This window comes from Mesocricetus auratus, unplaced genomic scaffold, assembly GCF_017639785.1.
Source record: "Mesocricetus auratus isolate SY011 unplaced genomic scaffold, BCM_Maur_2.0 Super-Scaffold_100004, whole genome shotgun sequence".
Taxonomy (NCBI): domain Eukaryota; kingdom Metazoa; phylum Chordata; class Mammalia; order Rodentia; family Cricetidae; genus Mesocricetus; species Mesocricetus auratus.
In genome coordinates, this window is record NW_024429189.1 from 53,133,078 (window position 1) to 53,154,505 (window position 21,428).

Below are 21,428 nucleotides of genomic sequence, written 5' to 3' on the forward strand. Positions count from 1 at the left end.
TGTTGCTAGTTTCCACTGACTGAAGGCAATAGCTGCCTAAGCTATGAAATGCACCATACTTCTTACACTGTTTTTTAGACTGATTGCCAAGAAAAGCTAAACCTTAAAATCTTCCACTATTTCCAGAAACTGTTTAGAAGCTAGCTGTGACAACACATGTCTATAGTACCAACATTCAGAAAGAAGAGGCAGGAGGGTCAGAAGGGGTCACAAGTACAAGGCAATCCTCAGCTACATTGTAGTTTAGGCCAACCTCAGCCAAATGAGACCCCCCCCCAAAAAAAAGTTAGGATTGGTGAAATGTCTCAGTGGATAAAGGCATGTGCCACCAAGTGTAAACACTGGAGTTCAATTCCTAGAATCCACACAAAGAGAACAAACCCTCCACATCCCCAAATTCCACACACCTGCCTAAGGAGGAACAGGTGCTTGCCCCTCCCCCATTCACACAATGATATAAATGTAAACAAAAATATGAGCCTGGCGGTGGTGGTGCATGCCCTTGGTCCCAGTACTCGGGAGGCAGAGGCAGGCGGGTCAGGCGGGTCTCTGTGAGTTCAAGACCAGCCTGGTCTACAGAGCATGCATATATATATATATATATATATGAATGAATGAAAGATTAAACTGCGAGCTACAGTGAAAGTGTCAAAAATGTAATTAATCCATGTTGTTTTGCTTCCTGTCTTTTTTTTTTTTTTTTTTTTTGGTCTTTCAGGACAGTTTCTCTGTGGCTTTGGAAGCTGTCCTGGAACTAGCTCTTGTAGATCAGGCAGGCCTTGAACTCACAGAGATCTGCCTGCCTCTGCCTCCCTAGTGCTGGGATTAAAGGCATGCGCTACCACCGTCCCGCTTGCTTCCTGTCTTAAGCCTTCTCACTCCTCACTAATTCCCATCAAGTACCTTAATTAAACAAGATTTATTGAGCAACTCAATTTGTAGCAGACACAGATAGGCAATAAAGGGATAGAGATAAGACAGTACCTACTCACAAGCAGCTCACATTCTAAAGTGAAAGACATAATTTTTAATACAGTATGATATATTTAATGGATACGTAAAACATTTATTAGAACTACCTCCTACAAGCCTGTCATTAGAAGGTGGTATCATTCAACCCAAAGAGCTGAAAAGTCTATGGAAGAGAAAGTTTCACTAATAAGCAAATGAAGGTTGAGGCAATTCCCAAAAGTTAAAAATGAATAAAGCAGCCGGCAATAGTGGTTCACACCTTTAGTCCCAGAATTAGGGAGGCAGAGGCAGGCAGGTCTCTGAGTTCAAGGCCAGCCTAGTCTACACAGAGAATTCAAGGACAACTGGGGTTACATAAAGAAACCCTGTCCCAAAATAAATAATGCATAAAGTAGAACTGGTGATGAGCACTTGCCTAGGCTGTGTGAGACCCTGAGTTCAAACCCCAACACTGCAAAAGGAAAGAAAAAAAGAGAATAGTGGGACAGCAGTGGCCTGCATATGATTTGATCCCTGCTTTTAGAGCTAAAATAATATCTATGTCAGCATACTCAGCGCTCCCTCTCCCTAAGGAAACAACTGGTCTTTTACATATATCATTCCAACTTAGTCTCTGTTAAGTAACGACTAAAACACTCCTGCCTGTAGCAAGGCTTCATTGGTTTTAGTTCCAGCTGTTATGTCCATTCTCTCTGGGTAATGGCAGTGTATCCCTGGTTAAATCCATTGACTTTGTAGTCAATCAGACCAGGATTAATTCATTTAGATAGTGAGATGTTCAGCAAATCTCAGCGTCTGAGTCCCAAATTCTTTGAAAAAAAAGTGATTATTAGAAATTAGGTAGTCTGTGCAAAATGCTTAGCACACAATAAAACAATGAGAGGGAGAACAGGGGACGGAGGACCTAGACGGTATTAACAGAGGGCCATCTCCTACCATAATAGAAAACCAGAAATTGTACAAAGCAAAATATTTTGCTAGTGCAATTGATACTGACCCAGGCTGAATTTATTTGCCTGCATCCTGTCTCATTCATCCTTAAGAAAGCCAACTATTTGATAAACCTAAGGCTGGGATGTAATTATAGGAAGCTTTCTTTTTTTTTTTTTTTTAAGATCTCCAAGAGTCCCAATTTTAGAGCAGCACAGAACATGTTCTGACCCCTCTGGCTGTTCATACTGGAAACCTAAGAAAGGCACTGGAACTATAACCAGCCATGAGACGCCCCACACACACCTGAAACAGACCACTACCTCACGTAACAAAGAAACTAAGCAAATTAATACAAAGCAAACAAGGAAAGAAAACCTGTACTATTCATACTCATTTGTCATCATTTTTACCCCAAAATCAAAATACAAAGCACAGCAAATAGTAATAATAGCAAAATAAAAGATTATTTATCTGTACCCTTTCCTATTAATTCCTGAAAGAACCAGGGGAGGTGAAGTAAAAGATAAAAATCTTCCATCTTATCACCTCAAAAGGCTCTATATCACACGGCAGGTCAAACAATGCCTTAATATGTAAAAATAGTCCTGGCCTCTACTGTTGTTCAACCTAGCTACACAAAGCCCAGTTTCAAAGCCGGACCCAGATTACCACCAGTCATCCAGAACCTATTTTCAAACTGCCTTTGTACTCCTCCTTCAGACTCTCATTCCTCCCCCTAAAGGTTGAGCGAGAAACAGACACTCTGCCAGCAACAGACCAACCCTCCAAAGACCCACCAAGAAACCTCCCCAGAAAAGCATTTCAAAGGAAAACTAAAGAACTGGACATGAGAACCATGGTCCAACTGACTGAACACTGTCTTTTTTCTTTCTTTTCAACTACTTCTTTTAATCCTGAGGTCTAGATGTGAAATTTCTCCTGAAACCCTCACCTAGACTATATGAAAAGGAAAAGGGGAACAAAAGTTGTTTCCTCCACAAGCCACAACCTCACAAAGACAAAATCATCTTGTAAGGAATGTCTTCAGTGTAAAAAAAAATTCAAGGAAGTATTGCAGTCTAAAAAGAATGGGGGGCAGGGACTATGAAATCAGAAGATTAAAGGTTCGTATGAATTTAAAGGCAATGAGCAGCTTACACGTTAAGACTCATCTTGCTACAATTAGAACAATATCTATACCAGCCCTAATTTCCATACTGAATTCCATTTTAAAAGAAGAGTACCCTATTTTTCAGCTACTGATGAGTAGGCTATATAATTATCTGGGATCAGTACATTTGCAAGAATGTATGTGCAAAAAGCAAAGCCAAACAAATCTTAAGACCAATTATAACACATGAAGCAGAGTCATAGGCCTTTATCTCTAACAGACTCTAACTTAATGGCAAGTTAACCAAACAAACAAAAGACAACTGTAAAAAGCACCTTTTCACTGGCTTAAAAATAAAATTCCCTTTGTGCTTTCTCAAATGCGTTTTGCAAACTCAAGTTTTCATTAAGTGGTTTCTTTTCTCCTCATCATTCACAACCTACGGCTCTTTCCGAAACCAAGAGGGCTGAAAAGACTCTCAGGTGTTTTGCCGCTTTCCTCTGGTCAACAGAAAAAATGGTTAGAATTCCTTACCCCTTAAAGCACCAACATTATCATATTTGCAGGTCTAACACACAACACCTTCACAAATCTCTGCCATCAAAAGTATTTCTAGGCTTTAAAAAAGGGGTGGCAACTCAGTTAACATAGATCCGTTTGGTTTTCAAGGCAAAGCAAAGAGGTTCCTACTAACAGGCAAGGCTCCCACCCACCCACCACACCTGGAAAAGTAAGGGATCCACCCAGGAAGAGCAGAGCTGAAGCCTATCTGGGCGGTTCAAACTCTCAGGAGGAAAAAAAACAATAAATACTATATAAGCTCTAAAGCTCCCTGCAACTTTCCACTGCCACAAATTCGAAGGTGAGGGAGCTGAAAGTTTTGAAACATGGTAAGAGCCATCTGTACAACTTTCTCCCGACCAGGACAAATTCCTTTCCCAACCCACACACAACATGCCAAAAAAAAAAAAAAAAAAAAAACAACTTTCTGAGCTCGGAAAACAGAAGTACATTAGCTTAACCCAGAAAAATAAAATAAAATTCAATAAAAGTACACACAAAAATGTAATTTACACAACTTCTACCCCCAGTTCTAAACCAGCTTCCGGTATAAGGTCTAGTACATTTACCTTTTCCTTAAAATAAATAAAATACCAAAATACATCTAAAGCATTAAAAGTAGAAAAAATAATTGGTTAAAATTCACCGTCAGCATTAACAGTCTCTCTTACCTTTTTTAAATTCCCTCCAGTTACCATTAAGACAAAAATTCAACTTGGATTATCCTTTTCCCAACTAGTTACACACACATTTTTATAAAAGGAAAAAATGAAAAGAGCACACACCTCAAATTGTGGACTTCTGAAGCGAATCCTTTAAGACACAAACCCAAAGCTTCACCAGTGTGCTGAGAAAGACAATCCAGCGAGGTTCAGGCCACCTCTTTCTCTTCCTCGTTTCAGGATCCTTCCAGCCTCTTTCCCTCTCCCTCCGTGTCTGTCTCTGTCTGTCTCCCTCCCTTCCTCCTGCGCTCTCTCCCTCTCTCTCTCTCTCTCTCCCTCTCTCTCCCTCTCTCTCTCTCTCTCTCTCTCTCTCTCTCTCTCTCTCTCTCTCTCTCTCTCTCTCTCTCTCTCTCTCTCTCTCTCTCTCTCTCTCTCTCCTCTCTCTCTCTTTCCCCTCAGATCCAACACCTAAAATGGAAGTTGCACCCAGCCAAAGGCAAGGGAGCCTGGGTGGTGACAAACTGATCTGGCAGCCCTACCCTAGCTTTCCTAAGTGATGTCAGCCCCTGCAAGCTTCCAATAGGAGCTAGGCATAAATCAGGGAGCTGACCTTATCCAATAGGAAACTTTATTATAGGAAATGAAAAAAAAAGAGAGAGAGGAGAGAAAGACAAGGAAGTTTTATATATATTATATATATATTTATATTTAAAGCGGAGACTATACAATCTCCGAGGAATTACTGCAGAGCTCAGGGGGAGGTGGGAGGTGCTAAATAACAAAGCTTTTTAGAACGGCACGCCTAAGCCTCAGTTCTCTTTGATGAGGGTCTTGCTCCCTTTTCCTACCTATCAGGGTGGGTAAACAGAAAAGAGCTTACTTTATTTGCCTGCTGCTGTTTGGTTTCTTGCTTTCTTCCCCAAAGCATGTCCTAATGGAAGCCAGGAAGGAAGGAGAGAGAAATCCCAGAAACAGGACTGTGTTGATTGGGATGGTAGGAAATATCTCAGGCAAACTCTGAATTTCATTGTTTTGATTTAATTGCATTAGCGTTAATGAGGAAAAATAAATGCTTAGTCTTATTACTAGCTTGTTAGCCTCTCTGCTCTAAACTAAAAGGAAGCAGAATCCATAGAGCTGTTGAGGGAAACCACTGTCTTTCCATCAAAAAATGTGGGTTTGCCTGGGACAATAGACAGAATCCAGTAAACAAAAAGTTTAGAATAGATAAGAATATAGTTAAAATAATTAAGGGATTATTTGTGAACTCAAAATTACCTGGCTTTTTTATTTGACCTAAATAAAACATTACCGGGATTTTCCTCTAAATTTAAGATTTAGAAGGGAAAGGGGTTTTGCTTATTGCTGCTTTGTTTTGTTTGAGACAGGGTCTCACTGGACCACTGGCTGGCCTCAAACTCAAAATCCCTCAGCCTCTGCCTTCTCAGTGATGGAAATGCTGGCATATTACCACCTGGTAGGACTAGTATCAGTTACTCACTAATTACTAAACAAAGATGATAAATTGGAAAGTTTCTTTTCATATTTTTTAAATTAAATGTATTTGTGTGTATCTGTGTGTTTGCATATGTGCATAGGTACACATGTACCACAGCACTCATGTTCAGGTCAGGGAACAATTTACAGGAATTCCGTCTCTCCTTCATCTATGTGGGTCCAGGGGGATCAAACTTACGTCATAAGGCTTGGCAGCAAGGCTTTTACCCACTAAGACCTCTTGTCAGTCTTATTTATTTTTATTTTATTTTTTGAGACAGGGTCTCGCTATGTAATTATGGCTGTCCTGGAATTCTTGATGTGTATACCAGGCTGGCCTTGAACTGACAGAGATGCCCCTACCTGTGCCTCCTGATTGCTGGAATAGTAGGTGTATATTCCTACTGGCTACTACAAAAAAAAAAAGAATCTTCATAAAGCTTTCATAATCTAAAATGGTGATACAATAGCTAAAAAAAAGGAGACTGCAGTCAGTCAAGCTGCTGGCTTCCAACTACTCCTGTACAAGTACACTAGCTCAATGCTTACACCACTATGAGACCCTGACCAAATCATATAATTTCTGAACCTGTTTCCTTACTGTAAAATGGAAATAACTATCTCTCACTGGAGAGATGGCTCAGTGGATTACAGGTCCCTTGCTGCTCAGATATGAGAACCTGAATTCAGATGCCAGCACCTATGTAAAAAGTCAGACATGGTCATATGCATGACCACGGGTGAGAGAACAGAGCCGAGAGGATCACTGGAGTTTGCTGGTCACCAGCCCGGCCCCCGGCTCACAGACATAAGTAAGAAGAGAATGCTAGAGCACAACACTGGATAGCCTTCTCTAGCCTTTGCGTGAGCACACATCACACCCATCACATAGACAAATCTGTTGTAAGAAAAAACTAGACATAAAAGTCATTTTGGTTTTTTAGTCAGACTTTGCTGGGCTTGGTGGTGAACACCTATAACCAAGCCTACTAGGGAAGCTATGGTTAGAGGATTGCAAATTTGACGCAGGCCTAGTCAATATTATGAGATCCTGTTTTGTTTTGTTTTTTAGGTAAAAAGAGAATTCAGTTGAGCCTGAGATTTAAATAGCTTAGCACATTAAAGTACATCCTTGGCATATAGAAAGAAGGCCTGCGTTTCAATACTTAGCAGCAAAAGGAAGAAATATTAAAATCAGCACATCGGGTATAGGATAGAGTGCTGTGCAATTATAATAAGTCTAGTTGTTTTTATTCATTTTTAAATCTATTACATTTATTTATTTATGAATGGTGTGCCAGCAGAGGTCAGAGGGCAACTTTCCAGAGTCTGTTCTCTTTTTCTACCACGTGGGTCCCTGGGATGAAGCTCAGGTCAGCAAGCTGAGCAGCAAGCATCCTTACCTGCCAAATGGTCTTACCAGGCAAATTCATTATTGTTATTATTTTAGGGTTTTAAGACAGGGTTTCATATAGATGCAGTGGTCTCATGCTGCCTGTGTAGCTAAGGATGAACTTGAGCTCTGGTCCTTCTGCCTCCATCTCCCAAGTGCTGGATTACTAGTGTGGTGCCATCTCCCCCAACGCTTCCAGGGCACTAGGAATGAAACCCAGGACTTCACATGTGCTAACTAGGCACTCTACTGAGTCAGAGCTCTAGTCCCTTATCATCAGGACTTTTCTCATCCTCCTTTCTTTTCCCTCCTTCTACTTCCTCTTTCTCTTTCCTCCTTCTCCTTTTTTCGAGACAGCTCAAGCTGTCCTCTATCTCAGTTCTCCTGAGATTAGCAGTGTATGCCACCATACCAAAGCTTTGATTCCAGTTCTAAAATAGACCAAACTATAAATGGCATGATGAAATGAAAAAAAAATTCATCTTTCAAAACACTGGTTATCTGTATAAGGAAAAACAAAATATTTTTGTTTCTACCCTCTGGTGGCTATGTACTCCGAGTTAGTCATTTTTGAAGCCCTAGGTAGGACGGTCATGTATCATTCCCTTTACAAATTTTACTACTACAAGCCGGTGTGATGGCACATACCTTTAATCTCAGAGACAAGTGTATCTCTGTGAGTTAGGCCAACCTGCTCTTAGTATCAGGTTCCAGAACAGCCAGAGCTGTTACATAGAGAAACCCTGTCAAGAGAGAGAGGAAGGGAGGGAGGGAGGGAAAAATACATTTTACTACCAAAACAGTACTTGATTAAAGAAAAAAAAAAACAAGCCAACCAAGGGGATAAAACATTTTCCTTACACCTCCACAGTAAGTCATAATGGTATTGTACCTGCTCAATCAAGTCTTAATTCTACAGTCACAGATGCCATAAAAAGGTATTGTTCCCACTTATAGTTTTTGTTTTCCCTTGCTTACTTGTCTCTCTGCTGCTGCTACTAACAATATCTGGAATCTGTCTTGCAGCTAAGCTGTAAGTCTTTTCACAAACTGCTTCCTCTCCAAACCTTGACAACTGCAACTGAAAATGTCCTGCTTCTTGTTTCTTTTTTCATCCTTGAAGCAGAATCCAAACTAAGGGAAATATGACCTACTTGGAAATGTGCTGAACTGCTTCAAATCCTTGTCTTTTTTTTCTAATTTTCAAGACAGGGTTCCTCTGTGTAACAGCCCTGGCTGTCCTGGAGCTCTCTCTGTGGATCCTGCTGGCTTCGAACTCACAGAGATGCACCTGTCTCTGACTTCTGAGAGCTAGAATAAAGGTGTGAACCACTACAACCAGCTCAAATTCTTTTCTTAAAGAAAAAAAAGAAAAGAAAAGGAGGGAAAAAAGGGGGGGGGCTGGAGAGATGGCTCAGAAGATGCTCTTCCAGAGGTTCTGAGTTCAATTCCCAGCAACCACATGGTGGTTCACAACCATCTATATTAGGATCTGATGCCCTCTTCTGGCACGCAGGGATACATGCAGAATACTCATACATGAAATATAAATAAATAATTTTTTTAAGGAGAAAGAAAACAGAACCCAGGTCTTCCTACGTGTTAGCAAAACACCATTAAGTTACACAGGATGCCCCCGATCCTGAAGACACATTTGAACACACTGTCTTTCTCACCCAATACATTGTGTTTCTGCAGGTCGTTTTTCTGCATCCTCTTGGCTACTTCATTTCCTTCAGCACACTTTGCAATCAGTAGCTTTGAATTTGGCCATTTTTACCCAAAGCAGGGTATCATCAAGTATCTACTGAGGGCCAGTCATCCATCCTAATGCATATTGGTAAAGAGGTGCTTTATAGATTTATAGTATAGATTGACTTTTTGTGTTTTTGTTGTTTTTTTTGTTGTTGTTTGTATTTTTTTGTTTGTTGGGTTGGTTTTTTTTTTTGGTTTGTTTTTGTTTTTTGGGTTTTGTTTTGTTTTGTTTTGTTTTTTTGAGACAGGGTTTCTCTGTGTAACAAGTCCTGGCTGTCCTGGAACTCACTCTGTAGACCAGGCTGGCCTTGAATTCACACTGATCAACTTTCCCTGCCTTCCAAGATTAAAGGTAACCATTCCTGGGCCTCATTCTCTGTAATTTTTTTTTCAAGCTCGAAATCATTCTTCCGTTTGTTTTTGTTTTTGGAGACAGGGTTTCTCTGTGGCTCATGGAGACTGTTCTGGAACTAGCTCTTGTAGACCAGGCTGGCCTCGAACTCACAGAGATCAGCCTGCCTCTGCCTCCTGAGTGCTGGGATTAACAACCCCACAGCTGAAATCATTCTTTCTTTATTTTTAAGATTATTTTTTATTACAAATACAGTGTTCTGCATATATGCCGGAAGAGGGCACCAGATTGAATTGTAGATGGCTGTGAGCCACCATGTGGTTGCTGGGAATTGAACTCAGAACCTCTGGAAGAGCAGTCAGTGCTCTTAACCTCTGGGCCACCTCTCCAGCCCAAAATCATTCTTTCTTATACCTCCCCTGAAACCAGCTATTTTTTAGTCAGCAACTGAGCTAAATAAATGGTCTATAGAAGGCTACAGGAAGTCACCACAAGGAGGTGTTCCCACAACTCCCTTGGGTCACCACGTCTATAGATTCAGTTTTGGAATGGAATCCATGGGAGGGTGTGTGTGTGTGTGTGTGTGTGTGTGTGTGTGTGTGTGTGTGGTGTCAGAAACCAGTTCAGTTATCTTTTTTTTCCTGAACTTCTCTAGTCTTAGAAAATATCTATCTTGATTGGCAACATTGCAAGCAAAAACATGCAATATTTTTTCCCTCATAAATGAAGCCTAGCCGGGCGGTGGTGGCGCATGCCTTTAATCCCAGCGCGCGGGAGGCAGAGGCAGGTGGATCTCAGTGAGTTCGAGGCCGGGCTGGGCTACAGAGTGAGTTCCAGGACAGCCTCCAAAGCCACAGAGAAACCCTGTCTCGAAAAACAACAATAACAAAAAAGAACCCTGAGCTGATCTCGGCAGGGCCAAGGTTATTTGCAGCCGTTCAAGGAGAACAAAGACTTGTACCTCAACTGCACTGGAGGCGCTTTACCTAAACAGGAAGTCCTGGCCCTGCCCACTGTGCGTGTGTTCCGGGACAAGGCCGATTCCAGAAGGATCCCGCCCGCGCAGCGCCTACCTCTCCCTCACACAGCCCGGGCGTCTGTCTCCCGCCAGCGGCAACTCCCTCGAGACCTCGCTTCCCGCCAAAGCACTCCTCCTCCTCTGATTGGCTGTCCCGGGGCGCGGCCGTCCAATGGGGATGACGTATTCCGGCGCACGTAGGCAGCGCCGGGCTGAGGAAGGAAGTCGTCGGAGCTCTCGACGCCCGCCCGCCCGGAGCGCGAGGATGGCAGCGCGCGGTGTGTAGCCCGGGCCGCGTGGCCTCAGGCCCTCGTCGTCAGCACTGCCCAGTGCATGTGGGTGCTGGAGGCCCGGGAGGCCCGCGGGCGCCAGGGAGAGACTGCAAAACTCGTGTGGACAAAGCCAGCGGTGTCCGTGAGGGTCAGCCCCGATTTCGGGCCTCCACTAGCTCCATGCCCCGTTCCCAGAAACCCTCGCGCCGAGTGTCCCTCCTCAGAGGAGTTGGGCCCTGGGGTCCAGAGCGTGCGGGGGTGTGACCTGCTTTGCAGGGCCTGCCTCGTGTGACGCCTCCCCGCTAAGCCCCGGTCCCTTGTCTTTGGACTAGGAGGGGAATCGCAGAGGCGGTTGGCCCACCCGCGCTGCTTTGCGCAGCCAAGCCTGGACATTAGGAGGCAGCTGGACAACAGGAGCAAACCCGCTGCCAGGACGACTCCAGGCTGGGCCTGAGCACAAGGCTAGGCATTGGTGTTTTGCAACAGGTACCTTGTTCATCCACGCTTCCTTTGCTAGGCTAAGAATTAGTTGTGTCCCCCCCCCCCTGCAGGCTCCATTCTCAGTATAAGGACTCACACTTGCCAGGCAAGAGTTCTACCCCTGAGTTATACCATCAGTCCCTTTGGGGTGGGGGGCGCCGGGGAGCGGTTTCAAGACAGGGTTTCTCTGTGGCTTTGGAGGCTGTCATGGAACTCGCTCTGTAGACCAGGCTGGCCTCGAACTCACAGAGATCTGCCTCCTCTGCCTCCCGAGTGCTGAGGATTAAAGGCCTGCGCCACCAACGCCTGGCCACCCTTAGTCCTTTTAAAATTCTATTTTGAGGGCTGGAGAGATGGCTCAGCAGTTAAGAGCACTGACTGCTCTTCCAGGGGTGCTGAGTTCAATTCCCAGCAACCACATGGTGGCTCACAACCGTCTGTAATGAGATCTCGTGCCCTCTTCTGGCATGCAGGGATACATGCAGACAGAACACCGTATGCATAATAAATAAATAAATCTTTAAAAAAAATAATTCCATTTTGAGAACGAAGTTTTCACTAAATTGCCCATGCTGGTCTGAAACATTATTCCTGCCTTGGCCTCCTGAGTTATAGCTAGGATTACAGAAGTGGGGTCACCAAGCCCAGCTGATACTTCTCTTTCTTATCTACTTTTTTTTTTTCTAATAGTTTTGACGTGAACTATTTGGACTCTTCAGGGCTACCTGACAGAAAACGCCGTGATTGCACCAGAAAAAGAACACACCGCTGTGCAGTGAGTGGGGATGAGGAAGTGGTCCTGCCCCCCCCCCCAGAAATTTAAGTCAGAATTCTCATTTTATTTGGGTGGGGAAGGGTCAAATGCTTACCCCTCCTTGCTCTACTGCTACCCATGCAATTAACCAGGCTCACAAAGTCCGTATTTTTACAAACTGACGAGATTATTCTGGTTCACTTTGATCAGTCAGCAGTGGTCTTATTGATACACAAGTTCTTCCAAATCCTGTCTTTTCTGGGTTGTGCGCCCTCTGCTGGTTGGTATGATAAGCGAGCTTAAAGCAAGGTGCATCTGGCCTGCCGGAGTCAGTTTTATAGCTAGCAGTATGGTCTTGAAAGCGTGAGCTTGAAAATATGCGGATACCTGGTTGGTGTACAAGAAGAATGTGGGTAGTTGGCACTATAGGAGTTAGGTCTCAGTGCTAATGTGAATGAGAAAGACTGAAGTATAACAATAGCTGGTATTCGGAGAAGATAATTATTTTTTGGTGGGTACTCCATACTAAACAATTTGCCTGTATCGACTTGTTTAAGTCAGAGTCTTCCTGTGCAGCCCAGGCTGGCCTCATATTCACAGTCCTCCACCTTTTCCTCTCAGTTGTTTCTATCACAGACACTTACCACCATGCCCTCATTTGTTTTGTTGTGTTTTAGACAGGGTCTCATATAGCCTAGGCTGGTCTTAAACTAGTTATATATGGGAGGATGGATGTCATTGAATTCCTGATCATACTACCTCTGCCTCCCAAGAACTGGAATTATAGACATGCTCCACCATTGCCTGCCTTGTTTAAATATTTTTTAAAGCCCTACAAAAGGTAAGTACTGTTATTTCCATTTTGTGCCTGAGAAAAGTGAGTCTCTGAGAAGTTAGGTCACCTGCATGATATTATACAGCTAGTCTAGTTAAGAACAGAGCCAAATTTAAAATGTAGGCTTATCTGGGAGCTTTTACATGCAACCACTGTCATAGTAGTCTTTCTTGAGATAATCCTCAGTATAACTTCTCAGATAATGTTTCTTCAACTCACTCTCTCTCACTTTCCCATTTCAAAGACAAAAAATAAATTGGGGGAGGCAGAGACGGGTGGATCTCTGAGTTCGAGGCCAGCCTGGTCTACAAAGCGAGTTCCAGGACAGCTTCCAAGACAATACAGAGAAACCCTGTCTCGAAAAACCAAAAAAATAAAATAAAATAAAATAAATTGGGTATAATCATACCTCTGAAATATATTATCTCACCCACAGGAATCTGAACGAGAAAACCTAGGTTTATTAATCAAATACAACATGTGCTCTCCTGCCAGTTCCAAAATCCTATACAGGAATCCCCGGTTCCTCCGGGTAGCTTTTCTGCAGCTTCATCACCAGCAGCAGAGCGGTGTGTTTTGTGATGCCCTTCTGCAGGCAGAGGGTAAGAAAATAAAGGAAAAGTCATTATAGAAGAAGGTAAAATGAATTTAAGGCCAGAGGTAAACAGTAAACCCTTAGGAATGTTCTTACCTATAAATACTGTAAACTCTTTGAAAAGCTTTTTGTTTCCAGAATAATTACTTTTGGGAGGGGATGGGTTGTTGTTGATGGCTGTTGGTGTTTGTTTTATTGAATAGGGTCTCACTATGTAGCCATGTAGAACCTGCTATGTAGACCAGGCCTATGTAGACCAGTCTGGCCTGGAACTCATAGGGATCTAGAACTTGCCTCTGCCTTGCCACACCTGGTTTAGGATTAGTCTTATTTTTGTTTTTTGAGACAGGAAGTCATTCAGCCTAGGCTTTTATCAAACTCTATATAGCTGAAAAAGACCTTGAACTTCTAATTTTCCTGTTTCTTAAATTTACCACCATCCTAATTTGATGCAGAGCTGAGGATCAATCCTGTGGTTTTTGTGTGTGCCAGGCAAGCACTCTACCGAATAAACTATATCCCCAGCCCCTCTAAAACTGTCCTCAGGAATAAAATTGTTGGGGGCTGGAAAGACAGCATATGGCTAAGAGCACTGACTGCTCTTCCAGAGGACCCTGGTTCCCATACATGTGGCACACAGATGTATATATGCAGGTAAAGCACATAGTAATAAGTAAAAATTTAAAGAGTTGAAGTGTTACTTTTCCCCCCCTAAAATTAAACTAGAATGGGTCTAGAGAGAGATAACTCGTTGGCTAGGAACATTTGTTGCTTTTGTACCCACATGTTGGCTTACAATCATCTATAACTCCCATTAGCAACAGGCACACAGGTGGTACATATATATACATGTGAACAAAATACTCATGCAGAAATCTGGATTTAAAAAGTAAAACTAGGAAGTTAAAGGATCACCAATTCAAGGACAGCCAGGTTACAGAGTGAGGCATACTCATGCGTGCTACTCCTGACAGACTACACTCTGTCTCACACACACACACACACACACACACACACACACACACACTTATTTATTTGGGAGCTAGGAAGTGTGCTGTGGCCTACAAGTGAAGGTCAGAAAACAACTTTCAGGGGTCAGTTTTCTCTTTTCCTCATGTGAGTTTCAAGGATGAACTCAGGTCTGTAGACTAGGTCGGCTGCTAGGGGTCTTTACATTCTCTATGCCATGGGAATGCTGCCCAGACCCATTCTCAAAAACAAAACCAAACAACAGCAAACAACCTGTTGGCACATGCCTTTAATCCCAACATTCATGAGATGGAGGCGTGCAAATTTCTGAGTTCAAGGCCAGAGGGAAAACCCAGGGCTATATAGAAAAACCCTGTCAAAAAAGAGAAAAGAAAGCCAAGCAACAACAGGAGTGGGTGTTGCTTGGAGAAATGGCTCATTAGTTAAAAGTACGTGTGCTGGTTTTGCAGATGACCTTGGTTCAGTTCCCAGCACCCAGCTTAGAGGTTATCCAGTTCCAAGAGAGCTAATGCATCAGGCATCAATGAAAGCAAAAAAAAAAAAAAAAAAACCAAAAAAACACCATACACATAGAATACATAATCTAAAAAAAAGTTGGGCATGGGCATATAACTCAGTTGATAGAGTGTTAGCCTAGTTTTCATGAAGCCCTAGGTTCAATCCCCAGCACAGATTACACCAGGCATAGTAGTACATGCCTGTAGAAGTAGGATGATCAGAAGTTCAGGTCATCCTTTACTACATAAGGATTTAAGTCAACCTAGGTCACATGATATCCAGCTTCAGAATAACTAAAGAGGGTGGTGAGATTGCTTATTGAATAAAAGTGCTAGATGTCCAAGCATAAGGACCTGAACTCAAATTCCTAAAACCTAGACACATAGTGCAACTGTCTGCAATTCCTGCCCCTATACAAGGAGATGGAAAGCAGAAGACAGGAGAACCCTGAAAATTCAAAGGACAGTTAGCTTAGCATAGAGGACAGGTAGAAACAGACCCTGTATCAAAGAAAGTAGAAAGTGAGGACAAACATCCAAGGTTGTTCTCTGACCTATATGCATACTATAGTACACATGCATGTACCTGTGCTCACAAATACACATATTGTACACAAATAAATGGGAGCTAGGGAGATGGCTCAATTGGTAAAGCGCTTGTCTTGTAAACATGAAGATCTAAGTTTGGATTGCTGGCACCTATATAAAAAGTCAGCACTCATATAAAAAACTGAGAATATTGATATGTTCCTGTAATCCCAGTGCTGGGGATTTGGAAACAGAAGGATCCCTGGGGTTTGTTGGCCAGCAAGTCTAGCCAATTGGTGAGGTCCAGGTTCAATGAGAGACCCTTTCTCAAAAGATAAGGTAGACAGTCAACTTCTAGCCTACACACATCCTAAATGAGTATATATAAAGGAACTCTAGGGGTTAGGGAGATTACTATGCAAATGTAAAGGACCTGAGTTTGAATCCTCAGACCCCAGGTAAAGCCAGTACAGTTCTGCACACCTCCAATCTCAGTACTCCTTTGCCTAGATGGAAGGCAGAGGCATGAAAATCCTGGAAAGCTTATAGACCAGCTAGCCTGGCATTATGGAGGGCAACAGAGAGACTCTGTGTTAAAGAAAGTGAAAGGTGGGGACTGACACTTTAAGTTGTCCTCTTCCACATGATACAATAGCAAGAGCACATCAGTCTCTCAGGAATATGCATGCACACACACAAAGAAACTAGAGTGTACAATTTTTAATCACTGTCCTCAAATGGATCATGAATTTGAGCCAAGTGTGGGCTATATAACCAGACCCTGTCTGAAAATAAGCAAAGAAAAACAAACTGGAAATGCACAAAATATGTTAATGGGATAATTGCAAAGGTTTAAGATGTGTCAAGCACTTAGGAAGGCTTTTTTTGTTTGGTTGGGTCTTTTGAAAACAAGATTTCTTTCTAGGTGATAGCTCATACCTTTAATCCCAGCACTTGGGAGCAGAGGCAGGCAGATTTCTGTGGGTTTGAGGTCATCCTGGTCTATAGTGCAAATTCCAGGACAGCTAGAACTACACAGAGAAAGTCTGTCTTGAAAAACCAAAAGGAGGCCGGGCGTTGGTGGTGCACGCCTTTAATCCCAGCACTCGGGAGGCAGAGGCAGGCGGATCTCTGTGAGTTCGAGACCAGCCTGGACTACCAAGCGAGTTCCAGGACAGCCTCCAAAACCACAGAAAAACCCTGTCTCGAAACCCCCCCCCAAAAAAAGAAAAACCAAAAGGAAAAGAAAACAAAACAATCTCACCTATAGCTCATACTGGTCTTGAGAATGACTTAACTCCTGATGTTTCTATCCAAGGTCTGAGGTTATAGGCATGTACTACCAAATCTGGCTTGGACAAAGTTTTTAAAGCCCTAGCTGATGATACTGTTTTTTGTTTTTGTTTTTCTTCAAATTAATGATTTTTGTTGTTATTGGGACTAAAACAGATGAAAAGAAATAAAGAAAAAGCTTAACAAGAGTGCTTTCCCTCCAGGTGAGGCTGTCCCAGCCCACTGCTGCATCCTGTCTGCCTGTAGTCCCTTCTTCACAGAACGCCTGGAGCGGGAGAGGCCAGTTCAGGGTCGGAAGGTGGTGCTGGAGCTGGGAGGCCTAAAGATCAGGACACTTAGGAAGCTGGTGGATTTCCTGTATACTTCAGAGATGGAAGTATCTCAGGAAGAAGCCCAGGATGTGCTTTCTGCTGCCCGTCAGCTCCGAGTATCTGAGCTGGAAACTCTTCAGCTAGAAGGTGGGAAGTTAGTAAAGGCTCCCCAGGGCCGAAGACTAAACAGAGAGTGCTTACAACCACCAATCTCTGCCAGAGTGGTAGCACCCAGCCGCCGCCCTCGAACTCCACTGCCTGTCGCCCAGACTCCTAGTCCTCTTGGAGCAGTGAGGTTGAAGTCCTTAGGGGAAGAAGAGGGACCTCACAAAAAGAGCAATTTACCAAATGTAGATAGCTTATCAGACACCCTTCTCTTCAAGAAGAAAGCCAGGGTTTGCTTGACTCAAGAAAGAAGCTCATCTCCATCAAGCCAGAGAGAGGGGTCTAAGGCGAACAAGAGTGACCCTGCTCTAGGTCCTACAGCACTTTCCCCTCCCAGCTTGTACCCTTCTTCTGTGGATGAGCAACTGTTGCCCAGAAAGATCAGGCTGAGTCGCTCAAAACCATCACCCCATGTCTGTACATCTAAGCCTTCCAGCGTTTTAAGTGGTCCCAGTCCAGTGCCCACAGCCCCTGGCCGGCGTCTTTGGAGGCAGAGAAGTGTAAGTAAAGCAGCACAGGGCGTGGACAAGCAGAAGCCAGGGGAAGTCAGACCTCCACAGAGCACTCCAGACCCACCCGATGTTAGGAAGACGGGTGGGAGCAAGAAGCAGAGCCCTGAATTCAGAGCAGTCACCTCCAACTCTGTGGAGGAGGGGCAGGTTGGGAGAGTAAAACTTAGGAAGATTGTCAATGGTACCTGCTGGGAGGTGGTACAGGAGCCTCCCCTCAGAAACACTCAAGATAGCCCCCAGATCCTAGAACCCTCAGGTGTAGAAGAGCCTCCAGGGACTTTGTTGTCCCCAGTCAATGAGCAGGAAACACCTGCTAGATTACAACTGGGTCAGGACTCCCCAGAGAGCCCTAGGCTACAAGACATTTTGCTTTCCGCTAGCCACTCCCCAGACCACCCTGTGGCAAAGTCAGAGTTTGGATCCAGTCCAATGCTGATGGGGAAGGAACCTGTGTTGAACATTGACTGCAGAGAACCTTACACATTTGACACAACCCTGCTAGGCCAGCCCTGTGAAGCTGAGCAGTATCGAATCACAAGTGCTGCAGCCACCAGTGAGCTGGAAGAGATTTTGGACTTCATGCTTTGTGGCTCAGATGTTGAGCCACCAGTAGGATCTTTGCAGAGTCCTGGGGCAGAAGGCTGTAGAACCCCGAGTTATCACCTGTCAGAAACAGGAAAGAATTGGATTGAAGGGGAAGAATGGTGTTTGCCAGACTTGGAACTCTGGCCCAGAGACCTAACAGGATTGGAAAAGGAACCTGTTGGTGAGAACAAAGAGCCAGTTGAACCCTTTAGTCCCCTTGTCTTGCGCTCTGAAAACACAGAATCAATTGAGCACCTTAGCCCCCTTGTCATGCCCTCTGAGATGAGTAGAGAGGCACTTTCACTGAGAAGCTCTTGGCCTGCAGACCTCGAAATTACCAGCTCCCAGCCACTGGATGGTCAGGGAGAAAAACTTCTCCACCTTGACTCCCCTGACTCTTCCCAAAGGTCTTATAGGGATATCTCACTTCCGTGCTCAAACTGGGCAGAGACGGGGCTGGAAGTATCTCTAGGCATGAATGAAGTATTGTATCCTGCTCCCAAGGCAGTTAGGGAAGTGTCTGCTAACCCTGAACTGCTGGACCCATTTCCTGGCAGTTCTGAAGATGAAGAGATTGATGTGGTAGACTTGACAATGGAAGGTAAGCTAGGGCCCACTAGTGTTCCCTCTGTCTGGCCCGACCCTTCCTCAGAGTCAGAAACAGAGGTAGATATACTAACATAGTGGAGGGGAGGGCAGGTTAGAGCTTCTAGGAGGGTGACAACTGTTGATCAGCAAAAGGCTTTCTTAGCAGAAAAGCAAGCACGTCTCCTCTCAGCACTGATCCCCTACTGAGGTTTGTGCACCAGGCAGAAGTCAAATGGCAATACCATGAATAGAAAATTATGAACTTGAGCTATTTCTTTGTAATCCATTTTTCAGTGACAAAATAATTGTGGTCCCCAACTCTAGTTAAGATATAGGAATAGTTAAGACCTGATAGTCATTGAAAACTCAGGAAAACTTAGAACACTGTTTGTGGTTGGGTTCTATTTAAAGATTGTTTGCAAAGGAATGAAACTATGTTAAGGTGGAACACTGGATGAGAGTGGAATCTCTTAAAATTGCCCAGGCTGGCACTGAACTTTGACTCCTGCCTCAGCCTCCTGGAGCTGGTGTTATAGGTCTGTGCCACTAAGCCCAGCCTATGGGGCTTACTCACTGCCAGTATGAGAAGTCTAGAAAAACTTCCACAGGGGCCTGGAAGATGTTATTTCCATAACCACTTCCAAGAAGTAGATTAAAAGTAGTTGCTTTAAAAAAAGATTTACTTTGTCTCTGGGTTTTTTGTTTTGTTTTATAAAAACAATCTGGTCTTGTAGATCAGCTTGGCTATGAATTCCCAATCTTCTTGTCAGCCTCCCAAGTGCTGAGCTTGCAGGCATATACCACCAAACCCAGCAATATCCATGTTTTTATAAGTGTTTCACATTTTACCACAGACCCTACAATTTCCACATAAAAGTTAACTGCACTATGAAAGATACAAAGACCAACAAGGCTGGTTGTGTCCATCCTCTAAGACAAAATTTAAAATTGACCCTTACTCTCAGATACTTCAACTTTTATTAAACCAATTCAAACACTTTTACAATGCCCTGTTGGGAAGCTGCCTCACAACTGAACCATCATTTCTGGTGAGGAAGAAACTGGCTTCAGGTACATAGCTTAGGTTTGGCCATGCACTATCATAAATGCTTCAACATCTCCAGGGAATGAAAGCTGCAAATAGAGAAGGGAACATCAGAATAGGGTTCCAGGCAATCAAGGACCAATAGAGACATGCCCACCCCCACCTGTGGTTAGCCACGCAAAACTCGCTCAACATGCAAGTTCGGAAAACATACCAAAGCACTGTGTGAAGCACTACAGATAATCAAATACAATAATGGGGGTGAGGGGTGTAATGCCACCTTATCACAGACTACTAGCAAAAACCAGAAAAGTGCAGGTAAAGTTAAGTAACAGCAAAGATACAAGTGAGAAAATTTTTAACTACAGAAACAAGTCACACTTTGTTGAACCAGGAATATTTGCAAGACTCATGTAATTAAAATAGTCTCCAGAGGTGGGAAACGGAAATAGTAAACAAATGCAAAACTTGCTTATACCTGTAGGGCAAGACTTTGGGGAGGGGGGGTTTAACCAGCAGGAATTCTACAATTTAATTCCTTAAAGAATCCCACGTGAGCCGGGCGGTGGTGACGCACGCCTTTAATCCCAGCACTCGGTAGGCAGAGGGAGGCGGATCTCTGTGAGTCCGAGGCCAGCCTGGTCTACAAGAGCTAGTTCCAGGACAGCCTCCAAAGCCACAGAGAAACCCTGTCTTGAAAAACCAAAAAAAAAAAAAAAAAAAAAAAACCCACGTGAGATACGTTGTAATAGTAATGAGACTTTCACCGTCGACCCCAATGTGTATGTATCCCTGTGTCATGATGCAAACCTCAGCATGGAGACTCCCTGCCCAACGTCCTTATGAAAGGTACTTCTTCAACTCTTTAACCACCTCTTGAGGCTCAGGAAATTTTAGCTTTCGTGGCGGGCCCTTCTTAATACCAGTCCAGAGTTCGGCACCTGGAAAGGGATCGGATAAAGCTCAATTATGGTGGCATTCACTGCCACCCCATCCCCTCAGACATAACGTGCCTGGGTTTCGTTTCTCGCCCCTACCCCCAGCGCAGCCTCCACTCACGGCTGTTGTCCGGGCGCAGAAGCGTCACCTCGAAGCTGCCCCTCCGCGGCTTGGATGGGTTCACCTGCACAGGCAGCTCTGGGGCCTCCAGCTGCAGAGCCTGGCTCAGGGCAGCAGCATGGCGCCCGTACACGCGTCAGCTCGTGCTGCGGACGCAAGGGATTGCAGACGGGGCCTTAGGTCCCAGCAGCCATGCCTACGCTTCCCCGCCCCCCGCGACTCCCGGGCTCCGCACCAGTGCTCAATGACCACCGCCGGGCCCTCCGCCAGTTTCTCGCGCTTGTCCACTGTCTCTCCCGGCGCGGCCTTCCGCTTTCTTCCGCTAGGAGCCATGGTACGGACCTCCGGTGGCCGAGACAATGTGGTGATGAGGCGTTGGTAAAATAAGGCAGGACGCAATCCCAGGAACAAGCTCGCAGCCCAGAATCGCAGTTAACAAATTCAAGCCCCGAGCAAAAGAAGCGCGGCTGGCGGCGCCCACGTGACCCGAAGGCGGGACCTTCAAACACAACCACCCAGCCTATCAGAAGAGAGGTGGGGGTGCGGAGGACTGGATCAAACCACCCTGTACCTAGAGGACCTCAACACACACACACACACACACACACACACACACACACACACACACACACACACACACACACACACACACACACACACACACA

The 21,428-nt window shown here is 44.3% G+C and overlaps 3 protein-coding genes across 29 annotated transcripts in view; 1 reads left to right on the forward strand and 2 right to left on the reverse strand.

The window, feature by feature from the left end:
- Positions 1 to 4,575, reverse strand: part of Ctnnd1 (catenin delta 1) — a 78,295-nt gene extending 73,720 nt beyond the window's left edge. For 21 of the 26 annotated variants that reach the window (XM_021232188.2, XM_021232241.2, XM_021232234.2 and 18 more), the window contains exon 1: positions 4,363 to 4,575. The gene's annotated coding sequence lies outside the window, so the exon portion shown is untranslated. The remainder of the gene's footprint in view (positions 1 to 4,362) is intronic. The other 5 variants (XM_021232251.2, XM_021232208.2, XM_021232212.2 and 2 more) reach the window with 1 other exon arrangement.
- A 6,105-nt stretch (positions 4,576 to 10,680) lies between these two features.
- Btbd18 (BTB domain containing 18) lies at positions 10,681 to 19,336 on the forward strand. Of its 2 annotated transcripts, XM_040745715.1 has the most exons (4): positions 10,681 to 11,012; positions 11,697 to 11,781; positions 13,032 to 13,197; positions 16,702 to 19,336. In XM_040745715.1, exons 3-4 carry the CDS (start codon positions 13,074 to 13,076, stop codon positions 18,753 to 18,755), a joined length of 2,178 nt encoding a protein of 725 aa, XP_040601649.1. In that variant the 5' UTR covers positions 10,681 to 11,012; positions 11,697 to 11,781; positions 13,032 to 13,073; the 3' UTR covers positions 18,756 to 19,336. The 2 variants fall into 2 exon arrangements, with proteins under 2 accessions (XP_040601649.1, XP_005065155.1); XM_005065098.4 differs by lacking the exon at positions 10,681 to 11,012 and having other exon boundaries at positions 11,691 to 11,781.
- Positions 19,337 to 19,620: 284 nt separating this feature from the next.
- On the reverse strand, positions 19,621 to 21,290 carry Selenoh (selenoprotein H). Its single transcript, XM_005139316.4, has 4 exons — positions 20,999 to 21,290; positions 20,764 to 20,909; positions 20,515 to 20,645; positions 19,621 to 19,793 (listed from the first exon to the last, which is right to left on the reverse strand). The coding sequence occupies exons 1-3, from the start codon at positions 21,094 to 21,096 to the stop codon at positions 20,545 to 20,547; spliced, it is 345 nt and encodes a 114-aa protein (XP_005139373.2). The 5' UTR covers positions 21,097 to 21,290; the 3' UTR covers positions 19,621 to 19,793; positions 20,515 to 20,544.
- Between the last annotated feature and the right edge of the window lie 138 nt (positions 21,291 to 21,428).